The sequence below is a fragment of the Ptychodera flava genome, chromosome 18 (genome assembly GCF_041260155.1).
Source record: "Ptychodera flava strain L36383 chromosome 18, AS_Pfla_20210202, whole genome shotgun sequence".
Classification (NCBI taxonomy): domain Eukaryota; kingdom Metazoa; phylum Hemichordata; class Enteropneusta; family Ptychoderidae; genus Ptychodera; species Ptychodera flava.
Window position 1 is genome coordinate 38542287 of NC_091945.1, and position 24130 is coordinate 38566416.

Consider the following 24130-nt stretch of genomic DNA (forward strand, 5'->3'; position numbering starts at 1 on the left):
AGTGAAAACTTTGTGGAAATGAACAATTTTTGGATGAAAGCTAGCTCAAAGACTAAAAAACAGTATGATGTACCTGTATTCCTACCATGTTGGGTATGTGTTTCATAAAACCCTGATCAGACTTCAGTTTGTCAATATATATATTGACATACAAAACAACGAAAAACATTCAAGTTATACTCGGTCAAAGAAAACCCTGTTTTGACATTTCCTTTAAAATTTACTTACTTACTTACTTTACATACCGTAGGGTATGACACTACAATTTTCTCAAATCAAAATTGAATAAATTAAAAACATCTCCGGAACCTATAAACCATTTTTAAAAAGCTATCTGACAAAAAGTTTTCATAGACGTGATAGGTGGACCAAAATTGAGCAAACTGTCCTGATCAATTTACATAATGTAATTTACATCATCTGGGCCTTTCATTAAGCCCCAATAGCTGCAAATGTTTAATAAATCGATCTCAAAATATCCTAAGTTTCCCAAGAGGTTTCTTTGAATAAGACTCATTAGAGACTGAAAAAGTGTATAACGCTGCCATGAGTGTCATGAGTGGCATGTAAATGCAAAGGTTTTCACGTCATTTTAGATTTCCCACCATTTTCAAAAACTTGTCATATGACAAAGAAAATAAAGATTACAACAACAAAATGTTTAAATAGCCATCGTGTGATGCATTCAAGTAAATGGCATCATACTTGTTTCTGTTATGATCACGATGTATATGTGTAGGAAAATACTGTTTTTTGTATTTTCCCGTGGGGGCGCCATTTTATGGGTGCGGCACCCATTTATTATTAAACCTGTTAAAACGTGTAGGCATGGTCCAAATCAGCGAGCAGTGATACTTCAAAACACGTCCTTCAGCAAGTACATTTAAACGAGCAAACTCTGGTTTGAAAATAAAATCATGAAAATAATGCATAAAATTAGCAGCTATTGGGGCTTTAATTATCCTTAAAAACTATCTACTGTTGATTGACCAATCAGGGTGCTCAATTCAGGGTGTTTTATTTACTCATAAAGCCTTGGTCACCAAATTCCAGAAACGAATGACAGCGCCGTAGTAAAGTACTGTCCAATCAAAAGTGAACATGTCATATTCTGTAGACATCTGGTACGTTTTAATATTCAAATTTGGTAACACAGCGGAAACCAGCTGCAACACAAAATCTGCTGTGCCCTAGGGCATTTATATAATGTGCCCTAGGGCATTTATAGGATGTTCCATTACATTGGAAGGCTATTTCACAAATAAAAGTTTTAATTCATATCCTAAACATGTTACATTGACAAAGGGGACGGTTGACGTAAACACATTGAAAACGAAAATATATCAGTTAGGGGCGATAGTTTTTAAGTCGGATAAAACCCTCATACTCGGGCCCTTCTGGTATATAAAGTCCAACCCTACGATAAAATGTCTCGGCCTGCGGCCTCGGCATTTTATCGTTGGGTTGGACTTTATATACCAGAAGAGCCCTCGTACTCGGGCTTTATCCTATACTCCAGAACCTAAATAGTATATTTGAAATGAAAAGAAGATTTTTTATAAAAAAAAAAAATAATTCTAAAATATGCAAATATTATGTTAATTTCAACCTCTATCTATTTAATAGGGCATCCTAAAAAACATCTGTACCAAACAACAACAATTCCATTTTTTAACAGGAAAGTTTTTAATAAATAAATACGAGAAGTAATGTAAGTTACATCTACAAGATCCCATTACTGTCCTACATAATCATCCTAATATAATTGCAACATTTGCTTGTTGTTTTTGAGTTTTAAGCACCAAAAGTGAATCTACAAGGATGGATGAACAAACAGCTTGTTAGATTGACTGACAGAGTGATGACACTGGTCCCTCAGTGTGCCTTAGCTACAATGGAACTAAAATGGAAAGGAATTCTCATCTTATAGCCATGTTTTTGTCATAGCAACAATATAATTACCTTTCTGACAACTCTTTTACGACTCTGTGAGAGGAGAACTAATGGTTTGATAGCTAACATCCATGGTACACACAGAATTACAATGACAACCAATACTGTTTGTACGATTTGCTACAAAAAACAAAACAAAATAAAAATAATGTTATTCAGCTTATCATACTTTATTTGATTCAACTCCATCAATTAAAGGTATACATACTGTCACTGTTCCAATTTGTCCACAGTTACCATGGAAAGAGAAAATCTAACCAATCACAGATTTTAAGCGGGTGGCCACTTTTTAAAAACAGCGCCCTCACATGGGCATTTTGAATACCAAGGAATGCCCCTTTGACCATATATGGGCATATTCAAATTACAGGTGACTGTATACCTTTAACCGGTGTGTGTACTTTCTACTGTAAGAGATCATGTTCAATGAATTGGAAAAATACAAAACAGTCAACAATTCTGAATATTAATATGCAAATACAGAAGCAAATCTAGGAATTTTGTTATTGCATAGAGTAGGGGTTCTGACATAACAGTGTTGTGAAATTGTTGAGTGCCACACCTGGAAGAAAACCATGACTGCTGCAATATTCCTGGAGGGCAGTATTGATCCTAAGGGAGACCTGTGAGATGTTTTGTAGGATATACACTCGGGTCAGTCACAATCAGGGTGCGCTAGATGATATTCATTTGTTATGGACATATATCTGCTATTCAGACTGATATTATATTGCTTATTTGTTTCTAATAAATAGTAATAGTTGTAACTAACTTAGTCATATAAAGAAATATTGCGTATATTGCGCAGGTTTGGTTGTACATCAACAAAAATGCCTTTAAAAACTCTAAAAAGTAGCGTTATGCTGTTTCACTTCAAAATGTACTTAATTTCAAAATGTTTTTTGGAACACAGTGTTAAAATTGTGGAATTTTTAGCTTACATATGTTATTGCAGAATACCTAACCTTTCTTTCACAAGTTATTTCATGTGATTATGTGCATCGGAACAGAAGCTGTGGTATTTTTACCAAAACTGTAACATCGTTATGTTTTTTGTGTTTTATGACCATAAGTACATATACCTTTAGTTTATATGTAGAAAAATGGATAACATATTGTAATATCGAATTTAATTCCAACCTCAACATCCATGGCAAGCATTTTATACACCAAAATTTAAATAAAATTGCATATTGTATTGTTTTGTGAATAAATGAAAATGGAAATCGTTGTGGTTGGAATTTCTTGTAGCGTCCGTGACACACTCATATCTTAAGGACAACAGGAGTTATAAAAGATCTGATGTCACAGGCCTAAGTGTCAATAGGTGCCTACCGTAAATAAACAAATTATATAATTACTGTCCCTTGCATTCACTATTAATATTCCTAAAATATGGAAATGTAGCATCCGTGACGGTGTAGCGTCCGTGACGGTGTTTACTATATGGTCATAATTAATAACTATTTAAAACATTTTAAAGCAGTTAATCCACTGAAACATATTAATACTAGTGTGTATTGTGTGTACATACAAGGAGTTGGGTTACAAAATGTCTTCAAGGCATAAAATTGTAAATTTGCACAAAATTGATTTTTTAAAAAGTAATAAAACACTCAAAAAGTTATGTTGAGCCTCAACTGTAACACTTAGATTGGTGTTTTTTAAGAATGCAGTAATTATATTGAATATGTTATTAGAATTCTAGTGAAAAGAACAATGAATTCTGTGCTGTATATGCATTTATTATTGTGTATTCCATTTCAATTCATTATGTCACGGATGCTTCAATAAAATGCAAACATTGTTTTTCAGATTATAAGCCAATCTAAATGTGAAATAACTACCACATTTTATATACGGTAAAGGAAAATGAGGGCAACTCCACACTTCGGCTCTACCAAGATTGTTTAGTATTACGATATGGTGAATATAACGATCATTGCATTTATTTTGTGTGGAATACATGGCGAGACACCGGTGAATCGATAGTGCTTTGACCCTAGTCATGTGATCTGGGTCCCCGGTAAACCAGTTAGTTGATTGAGTGATTCGTCTTAACGGTGTTTCAGAACCAAAAATGGGGTTCCTTCATCAGTCGCTCTCTTGTTTTGTATCCCCTCCGCTTGGTTGTGTGATGAAGTCATCTTCGTCCTCGAGGAGGAGAAGCCAGATTCGTTTTTGAGAGAGTTAGCCACTATTGACTGACTCTATAGTGAGCGATCCGGTGTGTGGTGTCATATTATAATTAACATGACCAAGCATCGACCGCAGTTTCTGGACGCTTATAAGGATTTTTGTTTTAGGGCATATTTTGAGCGTTGCTAGTGCTCGCTGTGTTAACAGTAAATGTTGTACTAATCTGACAACGATTACTTGTTTTAGGCATTTAAATCAATTAACGGAACTTTTGGCTTTGTGTCAATTTTTCATGGACTTTGTAATAGATTTCGGGTCAATATTGGTGCCTGCTTTCCGGTGTTTGAAAAGCATGTTGTGAAAGGCTGTTTTGAGAAATAAATCTTATTTCTCTGTGTTTAGCCATTCCCAGGTTTCATGGTTTCGTTAACAATATTTGCTGTAAACAGCCTTTGAAATTGGTTTGGTCTGAGGAGAGTTTTGGTTCATTTAATTCATGCCGCCAACTTTGATTACTTATATGGCAGCTCTCTCAGTTTTTGATTTTCTTTGCCAGATGATGTTTTCTGTATTGCTCAGCAATCTTTTCAGTTTGGTTGATTGTAGTACCAATTTGGTGACAGATTGCATCTTGGTTTTATACGATAAGTTGTGGCATAAAATGGAGACAAATTAAAAAAAAAAATTCAGTTTCCCCGTTGTTAAAACCGCTATCGTGAAACCTTTTAACTGTTTGTGCGATATGGGCAAAGTGTGTTTGAATTAACTCACCGGACCTTTCGGTTGTCGTTCCGGATATTGACAGACTGCTTACTCCTTCACATGTTGGTCAAAGTTACATAACGAGCTATGATTTTGTAAGAAGGATTTGTTTAAGATGCTCATTTTATAGACCATGAGGAGTGTCGTTAGAAAACAACTCGAGGGTTGATCCCAGAAGTAAGCTCAGCTGCAGTGATTTTTTACTCCAACTGATTTTTGCAGTAGTTGCTATAGCTTTCTTGTTCAATTTAAAGAAATTGTCAATGTTTTGACACAATTTTCACAATTTAAATGTTTGATAGAGAAAGGTTTTGGAGAAAAGAGAAAGAAAAAACAGATTGTTAATTGCTTTTTATATTTCAAATTGACCTAACTTTCAAGTTTGATTTTGGTAGCGTCCGTGACAAAATTACATGTCATACTAAACAGAAAATATTTTAGAAAGAAGTTCATTTTGATTACACTGAATGGTATTAATATTGTTGCTATAGCATGGTTAATTCATGACAATAAAACTTTTAAGTACAGCATACCAGCGGAAGGACATAGAGAAGTTGAAAGTCCTATTAAAAAATACGATCAATATTGTTGTATTTCTCACTAAACTTGAGGTTGTGTTTATTCATGGAAAAATTAAATAAATCATACCAAGTATAGCTTATTTTAATGCCAATATGCATCTTTTATATTGTAATAACATAAAAAAGCATTAACAAATCATTGTTTAAAATTTTATTATGACATTTGTGTTTCATGTACAACATTTCTGTAGCGTCCGTGACACTGCGTCGACCATATAAAACAATGTGTACTGTGGTAATACTAATGACGTTTGCTTCACCACATTTTAGGAAGATATGCCCCATACCATAACCTTTCAACATATTATTTAACTGGACAGTTATCATGAACTTGAAATTTTGACCTAAGTGACACACTCTAGCGCACCCTGATTGTGACTGACCCGACTGTCTGTCGAACAGGGCTATTGTGTAAGTACACTCAGTGTTACAGTATTCGGACGACCTCAGTTTTTGGACATTTAATGACATGCTGTTCGTTGTACTCACTTCGCTCTGCATTGATAGCGTTTTACAAGTCATGTTACCGCATATTAAGTAAGGTGATGCTGCTGTCCCATTTTGGATAGTTTTTTTTCAGTAGAAGCTATTTCAGGCTACAAACTTGGCGAAGTTAGCCACACCGTACGATACAAGGTGTCGAACGCAACACACAGAGACAGCCCATGTCCGATATCTAAGCGCCATACATGTCGAATCATAGTTGCATCGTCCATGAATTTATAGCTAATTTATCACAACATTTTTATAAACAGTTTTCTAAACACATCGAAATTGGAAATCGGAGGTTGGAAGTTTCAAAATATCAATATTTAGCCCCTATAATTGCATTCCAAATATGATGACCGATTACTGAGATAACAGTCAGATTACTACGCACTCTGCATGGGGTCAACAATTTGGCAACTTTGACCCCCTAAATACCACTTCCGTCCTCTTAAAAGTTTGAGGATAAACACAAAAAGGTTTCGAAAGGTATGGTAATAAGATTTCGTACTGTTCGTCATTTATGAAACGGCTTTGGGTGAAATTCACTACCCTGTCTGAGAACTGTCACACTGAGTGTATCCCGTAGAATTTTGTTTGACCTGAAGGATAGTTCAATAGGATCTATCCAATGGTATGATAGGGTATCATGTGCCTTGTTGGGCAAGACTGTTCGTATCAAATATATTTCATTGCATCATGTTATTATATAATTTTTTATGTCACTGTGAACCTTAGTGACATTTGTGCCAAACTATTTGCTGCATATACAGATATATAGTTCTACATTGCATCTAAAAGACAAACATGAAAGCACGCGGCTCTATTTCATGTACACAAAAGTTTATAGTGATAATGTGATCCACTTTCCAACTTTATTTGATAATGACTTCACAAAGATATTCAAATTATTGATAACCATAAAATGACAAATATTATATTGATATCTGACAATTAAGGGACGACATCAAAAGATCGATGTCAGATAAAAATGAATTCTCTTAGTTTGGGGTGGGGGTGGGGTTTAACCCAAAAAAAGTTTCTGTCCGACAAAAACGATATAACGATATCCTACTTTGGTTTGGTTGAGAAATTCTGCAGCAATTACGCATTTTCTCTCCTTTTGCAGGGAAGTCGATTGAGACCTGAAACAACTGCTAGACTAAGCCGTAAACGAGATCATGACAAATTATGCACATGTGCACAACTTATATATTCTTGGCACATTGGTCGAGATCGGACACAGCTAGAAGCAGGTGGGTACACTTTGACTAAATTCTACCTGAAGTTCTCTTCACACAATGTATAAAAATCTGTCTACGGATTTCCAACAGCTGACGAATAAGTTATGGATATAAATGTGAAACAGCAACGCGGAAAATCACAGGCCTCAGTGCAGAATGATGCCAATTGTCTCTACTCTGGCAATCAAAATACAAAAGTGATAGAAAGGCCAGCTTCCTAGCCCACTAGGTCATGCCGAAGTCATCCAATCTTGAATGGTGATTTGAGCATTGAATCCAAACAAATTATAACGCCTGATGCTGTTGGTGCTTCATCATTTATGGAACCATTGTGGCATATGGCAGCCACACATTTCTTGTACATGGAAACGTTACTGGAATACAAGCAGCTTTTTCCAAAACGCAAAACTGCTACAAAGGTCGCAACCAATGAGCTAGTAATCAACCAAGCCATGGGCAACATGAAAGCTCAGTTTGCAAAGCTTGCACAACTGAAAGTAAGAGTAGATTCAAAGAGTTTGTTACAAACAACATTGCATAAAGCGTCACAGTTGAAAACTATGATAGTTGAATTTGAGAAGATAAAAAATGTTATAAACGATCAGTTGAATAGGACAAGAGTGCAAATAAGCCAAAAGAAGGTAAAAATTGATTCCTTGCCAAAATTCAATGAGTTTCACTTGTATTGCAGAGATGACAGTAGAAAATCTCAGGCAAGAGTTCAGATTTTTGATGAAATACTGTGTGACGAGAATTTAAATGGTAGAATTCATTAAGTGTGATAATATTAGTCATCTTGCCCACATTGTTTGAAACATCCAATTCGTTGATTTTTACATTTACAGTATTGCAAGTAACCATGTTACAATTCTTGTTTTTACATTGTTGTTGTTATCTAAAGCAGATACTTTGTTATATTTACAACGACAAACGAAAAGGTGTTTTGAAAAAAAATAAAGGTGTTTTTCATTTGAATAATTTTGTCTTTTGCAATATCACCAATCTTGCGAATGTTTAAGTATGAGTGGAAGTATTACACTAAGGAAATAATGGGAACCTTTGATCAGCATTCAACAATTAAGTTTCAAGGGGGATGGGGGATTTTGTGAAAAACTTAGAGAATAAAGTTTTTTATAAGTTATTGAAATTTTGATGTCGTCCCTAAATGATTCACCATTATATATTCATATAAATATGAACAAAATATTCTGCTAGTTTTTATGTAATTACATAAATGACTGTGATTTACAAACATGACGAGTTTACTTACTTTAACTAGATAAGTTGAATTTGATATGGCCTTACTTGTTGTGAAAACATGATTTAATAAAAATTGTTTGAACTTACCTGTCCTGCATACAGTTGTTCTGGAGGAGGTTTGAAGAGAAACATGTTGATAATTGTAATCAGCAGACTTGGAGCTTTGTCAGAATTTGCAGCACTGAAGATAAACCACTTGATGAAGATCATAATGACCAAATATCCAAACATCGATGTCAGGAAGAGAACTTGAGGGATAAACTCACAGATGATGTTTAATAGTTTGTTGAAATGTCTATCATTGGGATAAAAAAAATCAGTATAAATCTTGATTAATGGACAGATACAGCTATAGTGATCTGTAACTCATTTTTCAGTGTTTATTTGCTTTTGTCATATCCATTTGGGGCCATTGTTAAAATAAACATGAGATACTAATTCTTAGTGATTTCAGCTATTTACAGTACGTGTCAAAAAATAGAAACATATGTACGGTACGGTATGGTACGGTTCAGTACTGATACTGTACGGTACGGTTTGGGTACAGTACGGTATGGATTTGATACGGTACGGTTCGGATTTGATACGGTACAGTACGGTACAGTTCAGTACATGTGGTTTGATTGTGGCATGTAAACTACTTGTAGAACGACATAGGAACTGTGCAGTAAAAACCAATCTCATGGACATGTAGATAAATTTGCACAACACAAAAAGAAACAAACGTGCACTCTAAAGGTGTACATCGTATACTGCATCCGTCTTTGTCTTCATGTTTATTTAAGGGGGCGCTGCACCCAACACAGCATATTTTGTTCAAAAATCACTTTTTTGCAAATATTTATGCAATTTTAATGAATTTGTTGACCCAAGATTAAAATATTGGTTGGGTTCCCCTTGTAGCTTGTCAAGCAGTCAAAAGTTGCGTGATAAAGACGTGTCAATTTATGCAAATGTATGCAAATCACCCGATTTCCCGGCTTCTTTTTCTCCCCAATTTCAAAATTTCCAAAGAATTTAACTCCACTCTGGCTTGGTCAAATTTTCTGAAAATTTAACATTGTGTTCTTTAAATGCTATATAACAAAATAATGATTTTGTTTGGCAATAAAGTTATTACAATTTGAATAAGAGGCATTTTAATTCATACTATCCTAACACTGACAGATTATCACCGGTACCATATTTCATAAAGTTTCATGCAGTATTTACAACACTATGAGATCATCATCTGTATCAAGTTTCATCAAATTTGACACAGTATTTGTGGATATATCACTCTAATTAGGAAAGTTCATTCCATATGCAATTACAAATTAATTTAAATGACACTGATAAATGTCTTTTTCACTGTTAACCCTTTCATCACCATGGTTTGTCCCAAATCCATTGTTTTCTATGGTGAAGTCGGACCTGTACACAGGGAACTGGGGTGAAAGGGTTAAAGCAATGTGAGCTTAACATCTGTACCAAGTTTCATGAAATTTGATGGTTTTTCTTGACATATCAGCCTAATGCGAAACTTCAATAATTGATATGATACTGCTACATGACGTGAAACAAATTGACGAGCATATGTATGAAATAGGTTGTACCAACTTTGAATGATACTGGTGGAAATATGTCTGAGTTATGGCTCTGTACATGAGAAAAATTGCCGCCACGCAGCCATATTTGATCCTTCATGCATATGTATGACATAAGTCAATGTCCATGTACCAACGTGGAATAAAATCGGTTGAGACTTGCAAGAGTTATGGCTCTCAATATGAAAAAAAAACACAACAAAATTGCCACCATGTGGCCATATTGGATCATATCGTGAAACAAATTGACGTATATATGTATAACATAAGTCAATGTCCTTGTACCAACTTTGAATAAATTCGCTTGATACATGTCTGAGTTATGGTTCCGGACATGAAAAAATTATTTAAAAAATGGCTATATGGTGGCCATATTGGATCGTATCACAAAACAAATCAATGTGCATATGTATGACATAGGTCCATGTCCTTGTACCAAGTTTGAATAAAATTGGTTGAGACATGCCCAAATTTTGGCTTAGGACATGAAAAAATTGTAACAAAATGGCTGCCATGCAGCCACATTGGATCATATCATGAAACAAAGTGATGTGCATATGTATGACATAGGTTAATGTCCTTGTACCAACTTTGAATAAAATCTGTTGAGATATGCCTGAGTTATGGCTCTGTACATGAAAAAAATGGTAACAAAATGGCCGCACGCCAGCCATATTGGATCATATCACAAAACAAGTTAATGTGCATATGTATGACACAGGTCAATGTCCTTGTACCAACTTTGAATAAAATCGGTTGAAACATGTCTGAGATATGGCTCTGTACATGAAAAAAAATCGTAATAAAATGGCTGCATGGCGGCCATATTGGATTGTATCACAAAATAAATCAACGTGCATATGCATGACATACGGTATGATGTAATCCTTGTACCAAGTTTGAATGAAATCATTCTAGGTATCTCTGAGATATCTGCGTGAATGGACGGACGCACAGACGCATGCATGCATGCACGCATGCAAGGACATAACCAAACCAATAAGTCCCCCCAAATGGTGTCTGTGGGGACTAAAAACCCATATTCACTTATTCTTTTTTCTTGTCTTTTTCTGTAACATTGGTTCTGCATATTGTCAGATGATCAGAGATGTCAACAAATTAAGTCAAAAGACTTCAGTGGGCGAAGGAGAACTAATCACCGGGTTTCTACGATGTCATTTGGACTGACGAGTCTTCTGAGCCAGGCTTCAGACGCATTGAAGCAAGTCTTACCACAAGGAAGGTGAACAGCTGAAACCAAAGCCACAAGCAAAGCATTGTGTAAAGTTCACATGTGGGGAGGTATATCATGGCGAGGGGCCGACCCAGATTTGTATTTTTGATGGGATTATGGACGCAATACTATACGTCGATATTCTCAATGAGGCTCTGCTGTCTTTCATATAGAAGTCATTATCATCGGGTCATCGCTTCATGCAGGACAATGACCCAAAACACACATCAAAGTGTGCTCGCAACTATTTCACCAGAAATGGCATCAACTGGTGGCTGACACCACCAGTATCACCAGACGCTAACCCCATCGAGAATCTGTGACATGAACTGAAAGAACACTGTTATGTAGGTCATTTCCCCCACACTCATCATGACCTGAGTTAATTAGTCTAGAACATTCTCAAGGTCACTGCCCTTAATGACTTCACAACCTTGAATTCAATTAGTCATGTTTTGAATGTTCTGGAAAGTTAATTAGTTGTGTGAGAGAGATAATTTTAGAACAGTAATTAGCATGTCAATAAAAGTTCTAGATTGTTCTTATATGCCTTTATGTAAGCACATGGGTATAAAAGGGACGTGCACAGCTTCCAGTCAGACTTTTGGGATCGTGTCTCTTGTGTGTTACTACATGTGTTTGGAAACCCAGCAGAAGTCATTCTAAAGACTTTTCAAGACCTTCACTGCCAACGCTGGATTTATACTGTGGACTTTGTGCAGCTTCAAGCCTGCAAGCCAAAGGACTGTTCATTCATCCGACTGACTGTTACAACTCTGAGACTGGAGCTTTGCCGTCCCAGCTGAGATAAGTAGTCTGTACACTTTTAAAGCTTGTACTCTATCCCTGACTTAGCAATTAGTTTTATTTTCGTAATAAATTTTGTTTAAACGGAAACTGCTGAGTTCACCCTTTTGTTCGTTTTCTCTGCACGTAACAACACATTCAACGCAAAGTAAAACCACGTGTGAAGCAAGAGTTAATCGATGGGATAAGAGCCTTCTGGAATACCGCTGACGTCACAAAAAGTCGAAAGTACATTCGACATCTTCGTGTGTCATTCCCAAAATGATTGAAGTAGAAGGCAGAGCAGCGGGGTACCAGAAATTGTTTGTGACTTTGTTGCGTAGTAACTTCGATCAGCGACATTGGCCAAACATACAGATAGTTGTAGTTGATAGGATTAACTTACATTTTTCAGATAATGTTTAAGTGTATATTTCTTTCGTTTCATTTTACTGTGTTTAAGTCCACTGTTGTAGATATTCACTAAACGTACTCTGTTATTGTAATTTTTTAATACAATTCCCTTTCCATATACTGTACTAGGGTACAGTAAACTGGGCGGTATTTAGAATTTATGTTGAATGAAGGAAAAAGACTCTGTGGTTTTAGTATTATTCTAGAATCTGATTCGTTGAATAACTCTTTTGTTTTCGACACTTTAATATGCCGGCCGAAAGTCTTAACCACTAAGTCCAAGCTGTCCAAACTTTACGTCGGCCATATGGTTAAGCATGTACTATTGCCGTGAACAGTTCGGGACCAGTTCTGTACCATACACGTACCGTATCGTAGTACCTGTACCGTGCCATAGTACGGCAGGCTGGGTGGTGTGAAGAATTTGTGTCAAATCATGATACCGGTATGTCCATGGTTTAAATTATTCATATGGCATGCAGAGCTATATAGTATGAATACTCGCATACTTCTAGGGAAAAACGGGAACATTTCAATTTATCGCAAATTTCTCTACAGTGCAGCTGATAAAAATGATATCTTGATCTACTTAAGATTATCTTTTAACATGAGACATTGTTCATAACCTCTTTCTGCAGTGAGCACTGCTTTCGTCCAAAACAATACCAAATGTGCTGCCTTTCTATTGTTTTGGAGAGGTGTTAATAAAATCACTTCTAAAGCTTGACTTTGTTCAATTTGACTTTTCCCTGTCATTATGTCTTTAGACTAATATGGTGAATAATACTACGATTAACAGATCTAGATCTGAAATCATTGCGCGCTGTTCGCGGGAAAATCATATCCTTCAGACAAAGCATTCAGGCCTGGGTGTGCTGCTAACTGCACAACATTACATCGTCTTCGACATACATTCACAACAATCAAATGTCGGATTACCGTAGAATCTGTCAAACATGTCGACTTTACTAGAAACTTATGTCAATTAAAACTGTGGAAAAAATAGCGTAAAGTTTCATTGCATGTGATGAGCGAGAAATGTAGTCAACGCATGCAGTAACTTGTAAAACTTGTATATCCTCAGAATAGGAAAGGGATTGAATATTGTAACTATGGAGTTATTTAAAAAATTAAACCATATTACAGAACAACACTTACATTGTTCAGGCTGTCTTATCGTCAAGAGATCGGATAGGGTGTGAATGTTGGCCTGTCCGGCTATGTCAAATATCACCAAAATTTAGTCAACCGTACCAGTAACGTACTGTACCGTACAATAAGGTTAACATGAACGTGCATGTATCAGATCAATAATTGAACCGTACCAAACCTTATCCATACCGTACCAGTATCCGTACTGTACATATGTTTCCTTTTTTTTGCACGTACTGTAGAAAGTTGGCCATTCACCAAAAAATTACACCTGACATAATGATTTGATTTATCATTGGACATGAAACACTTTGGAATAAAGGTCTGACCAATGTTGCCAAATTTAGTTTCAATGGTATTTAAGGCAACAACTTTAATTGGCAATTAAACTGTCCTTTGCAACCTTGAATTTTTAGACTTCAGCCAAAAATTGTACATCTTGCATCTGACCTTAACTGACAAGAATAAAAACAATGAACAACTTACACATGATTTAAGAGACTAAGGAATACACCAAACATCATATGTATTACGCCAAATATGACAGATAACTTCATTTTGAAGGAATTGGTAAATGTCAACTCATTGGATGCAAGTCTCCATACCTGAAAGACACCAGATCATATAGAAAGAATAATTATGATGTCTTGAAACAAAGCTCTACTGTTAGGAGAGGATAGAGTCCTGTTCAACAATTGGTTCTGTGATTAAGAATGAGTTCCGTGGTGGCGAAAACGTAAAACCAATGTGGGCTGCCACCCTAATTACAAAAAGTTATTAAATAAGTCAAAAATTAATCAACAGGATGTTGCCAAAGATTTTTGCATTCTATAATAACACTGACAGATTATCACCTGTACCATATTTCAGAAACGATATGTGCTGAGTCTCAATAAATTGTATTACAGCACTGTGAGATCAACATCTGTACCAAGTTTCATCAAATTTGATGAAGTATTTCTGAACATATCACTCTAATTTGGAAAGTTCATTAAATATTAAATCAAAATTAATTAACATGACACTGCTATTAGTTTTTTTATTCAATGTGAAAGCAATGTAAGCTCAACATCTATACCAAGTTTCATGAAATTTGATGAACCATTTCTTGACATATCAGCATACCGTAAAATTCCCAATTGAGGCCGCACCTCTAATTGAAGCCGCACCCTGACTTTGAAACATTGTCTTGGCTCATTGTTTGCCCATTTTGGGTTTTTGAATTGTACCATTATAGAAGCCGCACCCCTTCTCTGAGCCCATCATGAAACAATGCATGCTGAAATACCAGCTGGCTTGCCTCGCGTCATTGACTTGTGCTAATGATTGACAGGTGTCTTTCTTACAGAAAAAATACCCAATAAAAAGTTCCTTTTTAACACTACTACCATTGTGCATTTTGTCATTGATAGTAACAAAAGTACAAACAATGCCCCATGTATCGGCTCGTTTGTGTGAATGTTTGAACACGGCCGAAGTTTTTGTCAGTGTGGTAAACACCGCCATAGTCAATTATCTGATGCAACAATTTTGAAGCAACGGTGTTTGTGTACAAGTTAAAATAGTTGAGAGATTGAGATACGTAGTTTTCATTCACTACCCACGTACCCTTACCGATGCCTGACGTACAACAACACCACCTGCATCATATTGACATGCCTATACTGTACTGAATGACCATGGTGGGTGCATATAAGCTTGTACACGTTCCGTTTTTGATCATGAGAAAATAAAATTTGACCACAAAACAGTTCACAAAGACATGCCAGTAAAGTTACCAAAGGTCATTCACTTGCCTTTATTGCACTATCCGAGTATGAGCCACCGGTTCGGCAACACAAGACAGCTGTAAATCAAGGGGACCCGTCTGCCATGGACGCTTAATTTATGCTAATTTTATGCACGATTTTTTTCAACACCATTTGATCTTCTATCGCTTTCAAAATCAACTTACACGTCCAAAGAAATTGATTGTACAATCTCTGAATACAGCAGTGACATTTTTTGTGAAATTTCAGCGTCCAAAAACCCCTAAACTTGAAACAAAGACATCATGCATAGTAGTGGTACAGATTTTTGTAAATGTTATAGTCTCTTAGAAAAAGAAGAAGTTGTTAAAAAGTTAATGGAACAAAATGTTCTTGATCTAGCTGTATTTCTAAAGAATACAAATGTATGCTGAACCCTCCAGCAGCTCCGGGCTGAAAAATGTCCTGGTAACTTTTGTTCATTTGTTGTTCAGACTTTTACTGTTTTCTTAACGATGCGACTCAGGTTCAAAGGTCAATTTTAGCAATTTTTTTTTAATTTCAAATTTCGAACCACTGACACGTGGCCTTTCTGTGGGAAAAGGTGTTGGGTCACATCGTACCGGGAAATTCCTGAAATATTACTAAAATGGCAAACTATCAGCTACACCGCGTGCCATTCTTTCCCTTTTGTCTTAACGGTCGCGGACTACCGACCACGATATCTTTGATAAACACGCAGAGATTATGTATAGGCTTGGCGGTATAGTGCGCATGCGCTATCTTCAACGTTATGCTCAGCGTTTTGAACTCCGCATGTATCGGTACGGCAAACACGTCGAGCAGACTAAAGCCGGCGCTCGCGCTCAGTACCGTCGAAAAAGCAAGCGAGGTCCACAAAAGCGGACCTGAAAAGACGGCAACGTGCGCAAAGGTCGATTTAAATGTAAAACAGTCGGACTTTGGCTCATACTCCCTGCAATAACCGATCAAGAATGCAGTGAAGAGTCAGATTTGGCCGAGGACGCAGACGTTAACGGAGACGTGCTCATTTCAACAACAATGAAAGTATTTGACAAGCTGCTTTTCGAACATATTAGGCTACGCTGATTACATACCCGAGTCCAAAAATTAGCCTGAGCGAGATGAAACTTCTGTTAGTTGCGATAATTTTATCACTCTTGCTGTACATGCTTGGTGTTAGTATCGAGTTCTTTTATATTTTTACACTCGAAGTTTCATCTTTCTATCGTGCAGCCTTTTCGTGTCTGCTGAGAAACCTTGAACAACACCGTACCCGAAAACACGCGACATTTATGTCAAGGAGTTTCCCAAGCGAGTGCAGGAGTTCATACACACATGATGCAGATTCACAAGAGCAAGTTCACCGATCTGCTAATTTGTCGAAACGAAATGCAAATATTTTTTTTATTTCATGCCCTTTCTTTCTTTAAATATGACCAAAAAAATAAATTACGTCAAACGTGGATTGCGAGGTTCACAAATGATTCTTGTGTGCGTGTTGTCTAAACTTATCTATTACCCGCAGACTCCACAGCTGCTAGCTGGACCTCAACACTGAACGTAAAACAAACCCGGCTCAACTTCTAGAAGTGCTGAAACTAGCAATTTTGCTATATGAGGTCAGTCATCAAAATTTTGATTAAAAGTAAAAATCTCCGAAATAATTATTTGAGCGCTGGTATTGCGCAAGTCGAGTGACTCCACTGTAGACTTGTCGATACTCTGTCTCTCGGAACACTCTGTCGATGACAGCCTGCACTGTTCTACGCTACGGCGTGATTATTATTAGTTTGATAAAATCGGTATAAGAACACATATAGATAAAGTTTGAAAAAATTAACACGAGTCAACCTCTCCCGTCGTAACGAAGGGCGACAAGTTTGCATTGCGGTGCAAAAGCTAAGAAAATACAACAGACATTTTATGTTGTCAAGAGTTACATGTGTTCGTCTCATCTTGAGGAAGGAAAACTAGCAACTGACGTCCCGTTCGCACAGTGTCGGTGCTAACATGAACTTGACAATCATTTTTCACAAAGAACATGCATAAATTGCCGATCGCGAGACAGGAAGTAGACAACTTGAGTCAAGAACAAGTGAATGCCCGACGCGATCGCACGACAACAGCACACAGGTCTCGATCGGATAGACTTTTTTACACAAGTTTCAACGTCTCAGTTCGTCTTGACTGTGAACACTAGTAACCAGATTGTAACCGTTGAGACAACAGTATACAGTTAATCTACTAGTTAAACGTCCAAAAATGGATTAAATCGCTAATTACCCCTCTGTGTTTGTTGTGTAAATACCATCCACTGCTGGCACTAAGAATTTGCCAGTTCAGTGTATAATTAGCTACTATAGACTATAGTCTATAGAAGCTATTGGGATGGGTATCCGTCCGGCGTCCGTCGTCAGTCTGTATGTATGTATGTATGTATGTATGTATGTATGTATGTCCGTTTGTGAGGCGTCCGTCCACTCAAATATCTTGAGAACCGCAGTACTTACTGATTTGATATTTGTTGTGTAGATGAAAAATATGATTTTGAGAAACTCTTTTTTTAATTTTTTGATATTGTTGAAAATAGGCAAATTAATGCCAAAAAAGGTGTTTTTGGTAAAAAAATCTTCTTCTTCATAACCGCTGGTCAGACAGCTTTGTTATTTGGTATACAGGTCCCTAGGGATAACCCAAGTTAGATTTGTTCAAATTGTGATGAAATATGCAAATGTGTATTTTTAAGGAATTTTTTGTCATTTTTGGTCAAAATTTGACTTACATTGTATGTAATTCTTGTACTGTATAAACCCTATCAATTCACCCAGAAAAAAATAATTAATAAGATTTTAAATAATTGAATTAATTAGGAAATCATCAAAGCCAAAATTATTTTAGTGTGGAATTATTAGAAAGTTCAACTTTTTTTGACAGTTCATAGTGAAATGCTTACTGTAAAGACAACTTTCCTGAATCCCAACTTTGATATTCTGAACCACCATTTATGTTATCTAAAAGAAATTGCTCATAATAGTTTGTCATGATAGGGTGGTCAAATAAATAGAGATAGAGAAAGTTCTAATTTCCATTTATGGTTGACTTGGTAAGGATAAAATAAGATTACTTTTTGAGGAAAAAAATAGAGTGGTCAATCAAAAGAGTGGTCAAAGTGATAGGATTTTTATGGTAAAGCATGGCTGTAAGATTCCTCATGTGCTATTTATAGCAATTATGCAATCTGTGTAAACAGTGCAATGAAAGTGTAACATGATTCCTTATAATGCTTTTGATGACCTTGAACTTCTTAAGTTTCAAACATTTGTCTCTTCAGTGTGCTTTCTCTGAGTACGCACAGTCTCAACTTATTCAACAGAACTTACTTACAATGTTAATTTGAAAGTTAAAATGTGCTTGGTTAATAGGATGAAAATACTGATAAAGGTAACCAGCTCAAGAATCTTTATAACCTGACAGATATGCTGTTTTTTTATGACTTAATCTTGATTTAAGCAAGTCTTGTTTACTTTAATTAGAATGTAATTAACTCTGGTTTATTTGCTATTATAGACTAATATAGTCTGATGAAATATGCAAATCTGTATTTTTACGGAATTTTTTTCCAATTTTGGTCAGGCCATCCTGAAATGAGCTATCAAAAATATCCACCTTCTTCATCAATACATGTGTCACAAAAGGTTAACACAGCAGAGCTCTGTCAACTGTTGAGTCGCTTGTTTTTTCAAAACCGCTGGTCAGACAGCTTTAATATTTGGTTTACATGTCCCTGGGATGACCTTAGTGAGATAATTTCATACAGTCAGGAAATACTTAATTTTGTATCCATGTCTATAGTAGCTTCAGGGACTTTGGCCCTATGTTTTCTTTCTATTTTCACACGATCTGCAATCCTAAACATATTCTAAATTCCCAAAACTTACTCTAAATATTTCAACTTAGTCCTGGTGTAAGAACATTTGCAGAAAATGGTGCGCGACTCGGATTTCTTGGCCACAATGTGTGACGCATAGGTCGTTTACACAAATCGTCGATTTTCTCAGTTCCGTTTTTGGCAGTGCGTACATTATTCAAATAAGTATAAGTCGGCGGCGCCTGGACAGATTAGCCTGATTTTTCACCTGTGGACAGTGAATGAATATATCTGAAAGACCGTGTCTCAGATTTCCGATAAAAGGCCTGGAAGTGAAGATATCCTGACAAACTTGAACAAAGGCCGATAATTTACGCAAAAATCGTCAAGTTGACACTTTGAAGGCGCATTGTGCGAAAACAAAAGAGAATTTCAAAAATTCGGGACACGGTTTTTTGCCCAGTATACCCAGCCGTCGATTGCCGTAAACAGATCACCAAGGCCGATTGGAGATTTGTACTTACACTTTTTTGAGTAAAAAAACTAAAAAACACGTGTTTTTGAGTAATACAGCCGTATGCGCACTGTTTTTGAAAAACTAACAAATTTTCTGAACTCTTCGGTGACCGAGCAGATAAAAAAAGTACCACATGTCGGGTGTGTGACCACTTCTTCTTTGTGAAAATGAGGATTGAAAATAAGTGACAATGAACCTGAGTCGCTACCTTAAAGAGCACATGTTTATACTGAGCTGAAGCAGCTCCAATGAATGTAATTATTGCATGTTTTCGTATTACAGAGATGAATGGTTGTTTTTCTTTCTCTGTATTGTTCACTTACATTTGTAACACATCTTGATGTACCATACCATACTCTCTGTTAGTATGTGTCGAGTAAATAAAGATTGATTGATTGATGCATGCTGGTCAACATGGCCGACCTTAGTGAGACTATTCTATTTAGGGGACGGGGGTCAGCAGGGTCAGAGAATCAAGAAAGTACTGGTAAAACGTGTCATTTTCCTTACGATTCTGTCAAGGGAACTCCAGTTTCCCATTGTTTGAACATCTTTTAATAGTTTCGTTATTATCTAAAAGGAATTTTACCAAGTTTAACGACCAAATACACTCTCCTAACGTTTCTATATTGGAGTTACACTAGGGTAGGGGCTTTTTATGCGGGTAATTTATTCACGCAGAATTCATTGGTACCAATTTGCATAACAATAGCGATTGCCCGTGCAATGCTTGGTGAGCATTGAGAAAAATATCGAAACACAGGAAATGTACCTAATTGAAGCCGCACCGGGACTTCAGTGCGTGATCCTAGGGGTCCCTCAAAAATGTTTCTAATACAAGCCGCGGCTTCAATTGGGAATTTTACGGTATTACGAAAATTTATACATATATTTGCATGCCATAACACTACTGGAAGATAAACATCTGTACCAAGTTTCATCAAATTTGATGCAATGGTCCTGGAGATAGCCCAGTAATTAGGAAAGTTCATTAAATATGCAAATTAGCAATTAATTTGCATGTCACTATAGAGTGTCTTTGTACACTATTATGAGACAGTGTGCTTAAGATCTGTGCTTAGTTTCATAAAGTTTGCTCCAGTATTTCTAGGCATATCTCTCTAATTACATACCTTCATTAAATATGCAAATTCGCAATTAATTGATGCAATACTGACATATCTCATTATGTGCTATCAGAGCTCTGTGTGACGGAAAGTTTCATCAAATTTAGTGCAGTCACTTGCTCTAGATACAGAGCTCTTTTTTCATTAAGTCAGTGTCAATGACATAGTCCCCACTTTTTTAATAAAATGGCCATCACACGGCCACATGGGATCAGATCACAAAACAATGTATGTATGAAAACTATGCACTGTGCGTATGTATGACATAGGAGTAATCCTTGTACCAAGTTTGAATGAAATTGCTTAAGGCATCTCTAAGATATCTGCGTGAACAGATGGACATATGGACAGACAGACAGACAGACCCATGCACGGACATGACCAAAACTATAAGTCTCCCCGGACGGTGTCCATGGGGACTAAAAACAGCAATGACGGGAATCTCTATAAAGCACCTAAATATAAACATTTGCTAGTGAGGATATGATCCTCTATCAAAATCAGCTCTATTTCCCAAAATTTCCTGACATTTTCTTGATAGTGTCAATCACTATATATTCACAATACATTGTGCATGCATTGGTGTCTTCATTATTCAATTATGACTCTGTTGGCATAGTTTTCATGAAGTGGTTGGAAGTGTGCTGACCCAAAATATTTCCACTCACTGACCTCCCAATGAGAAGGTGACCTGTTATACAAGGCCCTGTCCTTTCATACATTGATTTCAGGCCATTTCACATGTGTGACTTGTAAATAGTAAGAATCTGATCATTAGTGGACAGTAGCTATGCCAGTATGAGTAAAATTTACAAGAGTATTAATCCTTTGAGCGCTGAAATTTCCCCTGTCAAAATTTTGAGCAACATTTTACCAATTTTTATGAATTTTTCTGTAATCTTTTTGATAATTTTGGACCAAATGGATATCACATTTCATTTCCTCAGTTTTTTTCTCAAAAATTTGGCAAAAATCTGAGAAAAATTGACTAAAGGGGACTAAAGGGGACAAAAATCGACTTTGGCGCTCAAAGGGTAAGTTGATATACAAGACATGTATAGATTGCTGTTGATGTACAACCTTCAAATGTTTCAACATATGGGAAGGCTAAGCAATAGAAAACCCTACATAACTGTTTTTTAGATAGGGGATATGGATTTGATGCCACCGTCTTGTTTTGGTAGATTCCTAAATTTAGAAACTACATTCTAGTGAACTGTATTTAAATCTGAAATACACATTCTTATGCTGTGCATCATCAACACAGACTATAAATCCACTGACAAACATAACACGAATATCATACCTTTGCAATACACAGGAAAATCGTCCTTTGCTATTAACATAAGGAAACTCTTGTCAGGGAAACACAACAGAAAGTGTGTCTCACTGTAAATGACTAACACATGTGTGAATAAACAGATTAAAGTAACAAACAGATAAACATATCATACCACTGTCACTGAATCCAAAACAACAAGTATCACTACTTACTGGATCAAAGCCAAGTGGATATGGAGAACCTGAGAAGGTAGATTCTGGAGCCAACTGTAAAAACTCATTATGTCGTATTGTTTCATTGCTGGAAAAGTGAAACAAAATACATAACTTGGACAATAAAAATGTGAGGAAATTACAGCAAAGTAGTATAGAGTATGATATTCGATATGACTTGTTGAAAGTGTTTACATGAAATGATGATGATTTATTTGAACAAGGTGCATGCAGTGGATCACTTAATACATGATTTCAATAACAATTAGATATTATTCCCTAATATTTTTCTTCGTTCAGTGAAGGAAAATACTTGTGACGTAATGACCGCGTCACCATGAGTCGAAGACAACGAATAATATACTTATCACATGCACAAGCCATTCATTATTTTTTGCAAAGTAAAAAAGAAGTTTTCCATGACGATTCCGCATTTAAACTTTTGAAATATTTTAGGAATAACATCAGTACGCCATGCGCAAGTTGTCAATCATTTCCAGTCGTCCGTCGCATGCCTGAGTGTTCACGTTCGTTCTTGTATAGAGCAAATGCCAGAGGACCTTTCGGTCTACACGTACCTTCCGTAAAGTTATATACTATTTCAAAGAGAGCATAGGCCTAGAAATTTATCACAGACCAAGATATGCTATTTTTCGGGAACAAATATCGACTGAATCTCGACGTTGCGAACACTGTAAACGTCGCGCCTGACCCTGTTTGCGGTGCTTACAGAACCCACGGTAACGTGACCAGCTTCGAGTTCGTTGTTTCCGCAAAATATTTAGTACGTAATTCCTTTGGAATATACAGGCGGTACACTCTTGTGTTTACATTGTTCGGAATATTAATGTCGTAGTCTGTGAAAATATCGATTTCATTACATAACTTTTGGAGGCATGGACACTGCACTTGACCCCCTTGTTGCAGTGGAAACGTTATGTCTACCCATGGGACCGTGTTCTACCCTGGTCTACCATATGAAAGTACAGTGCGTCGAAAGTTCAGGCGTCCGCCGGGTCCATATGAATACGAACCAAATGCATATCGGCGACAAAAACACGAGGTCTCAAAAATTTGCCTAGTTGATGTATTGTCAGACTCTAATAATCATGACTAATGTTTGCGATATTTTTATGTCAAACACATTTGATTGTGGGAGAAACATCGGCCGCCATGTTGTTTGTTTACATTTAATACGAGCACACTGAAGATCGACCAAAAAAAGGTCCGACGCACCAAAATTGATGACATAGACACAGGTTGTCGTGACGTAGAACGACCAGAGAATAAATCCCGAATTTTTTGTTCGGAGACGACAAACTTGGCTTGTCTATTAAATGTACTAACAATTCGTGTTACACTCCATATTTTTCAAGAAATGTTTACCTGTACTCAGCTCCAGACACATTGAATGATGATCCAAATATGTTCAGCGACTTGGAAAAGAAGTCATTGTAGATCAGGCCAGAATAGATGGAAAATAGACCCATTGGCAATACCACATACCGACCTGCGTATATTGTACCCCACATCTATAATAAACATTAATGATATTTAGATAACATTCCATTGTTAGGGATGTTTAAGTCATATATTTTTAATTTATCATTTGAAAGAAAACATACAAATGTCAAACTCTTTGAAACAATGTAAAACTGTAGCATAGAGATTTTATCTTACTACTAATGTTCATTAAAGGGAAACAGTTGTCAGAACTGCGCCTGTGCACGTTCCTTGTTTACAAACAATATATTT

At 36.4% G+C, this 24130-nt stretch overlaps 1 protein-coding gene across 2 annotated transcripts in view; it reads right to left on the bottom strand.

The window, feature by feature from the left end:
* Positions 1–24130, bottom strand: part of LOC139117747 (V-type proton ATPase 116 kDa subunit a 1-like) — a 79278-nt gene that overhangs the window by 15556 nt on the left and 39592 nt on the right. For both annotated transcript variants that reach the window (XR_011548562.1, XM_070681002.1), the window contains exons 13-17: positions 23762–23907; positions 22376–22463; positions 14084–14202; positions 8513–8720; positions 1963–2073 (exon numbers count right to left, since the gene is read on the bottom strand). Coding sequence is in view for 1 of the 2 variants with exons in the window: in XM_070681002.1 (XP_070537103.1) it covers positions 1963–2073; positions 8513–8720; positions 14084–14202; positions 22376–22463; positions 23762–23907 (672 nt within the window). In the remaining variant the exon portion in view is untranslated. The remainder of the gene's footprint in view (positions 1–1962; positions 2074–8512; positions 8721–14083; positions 14203–22375; positions 22464–23761; positions 23908–24130) is intronic.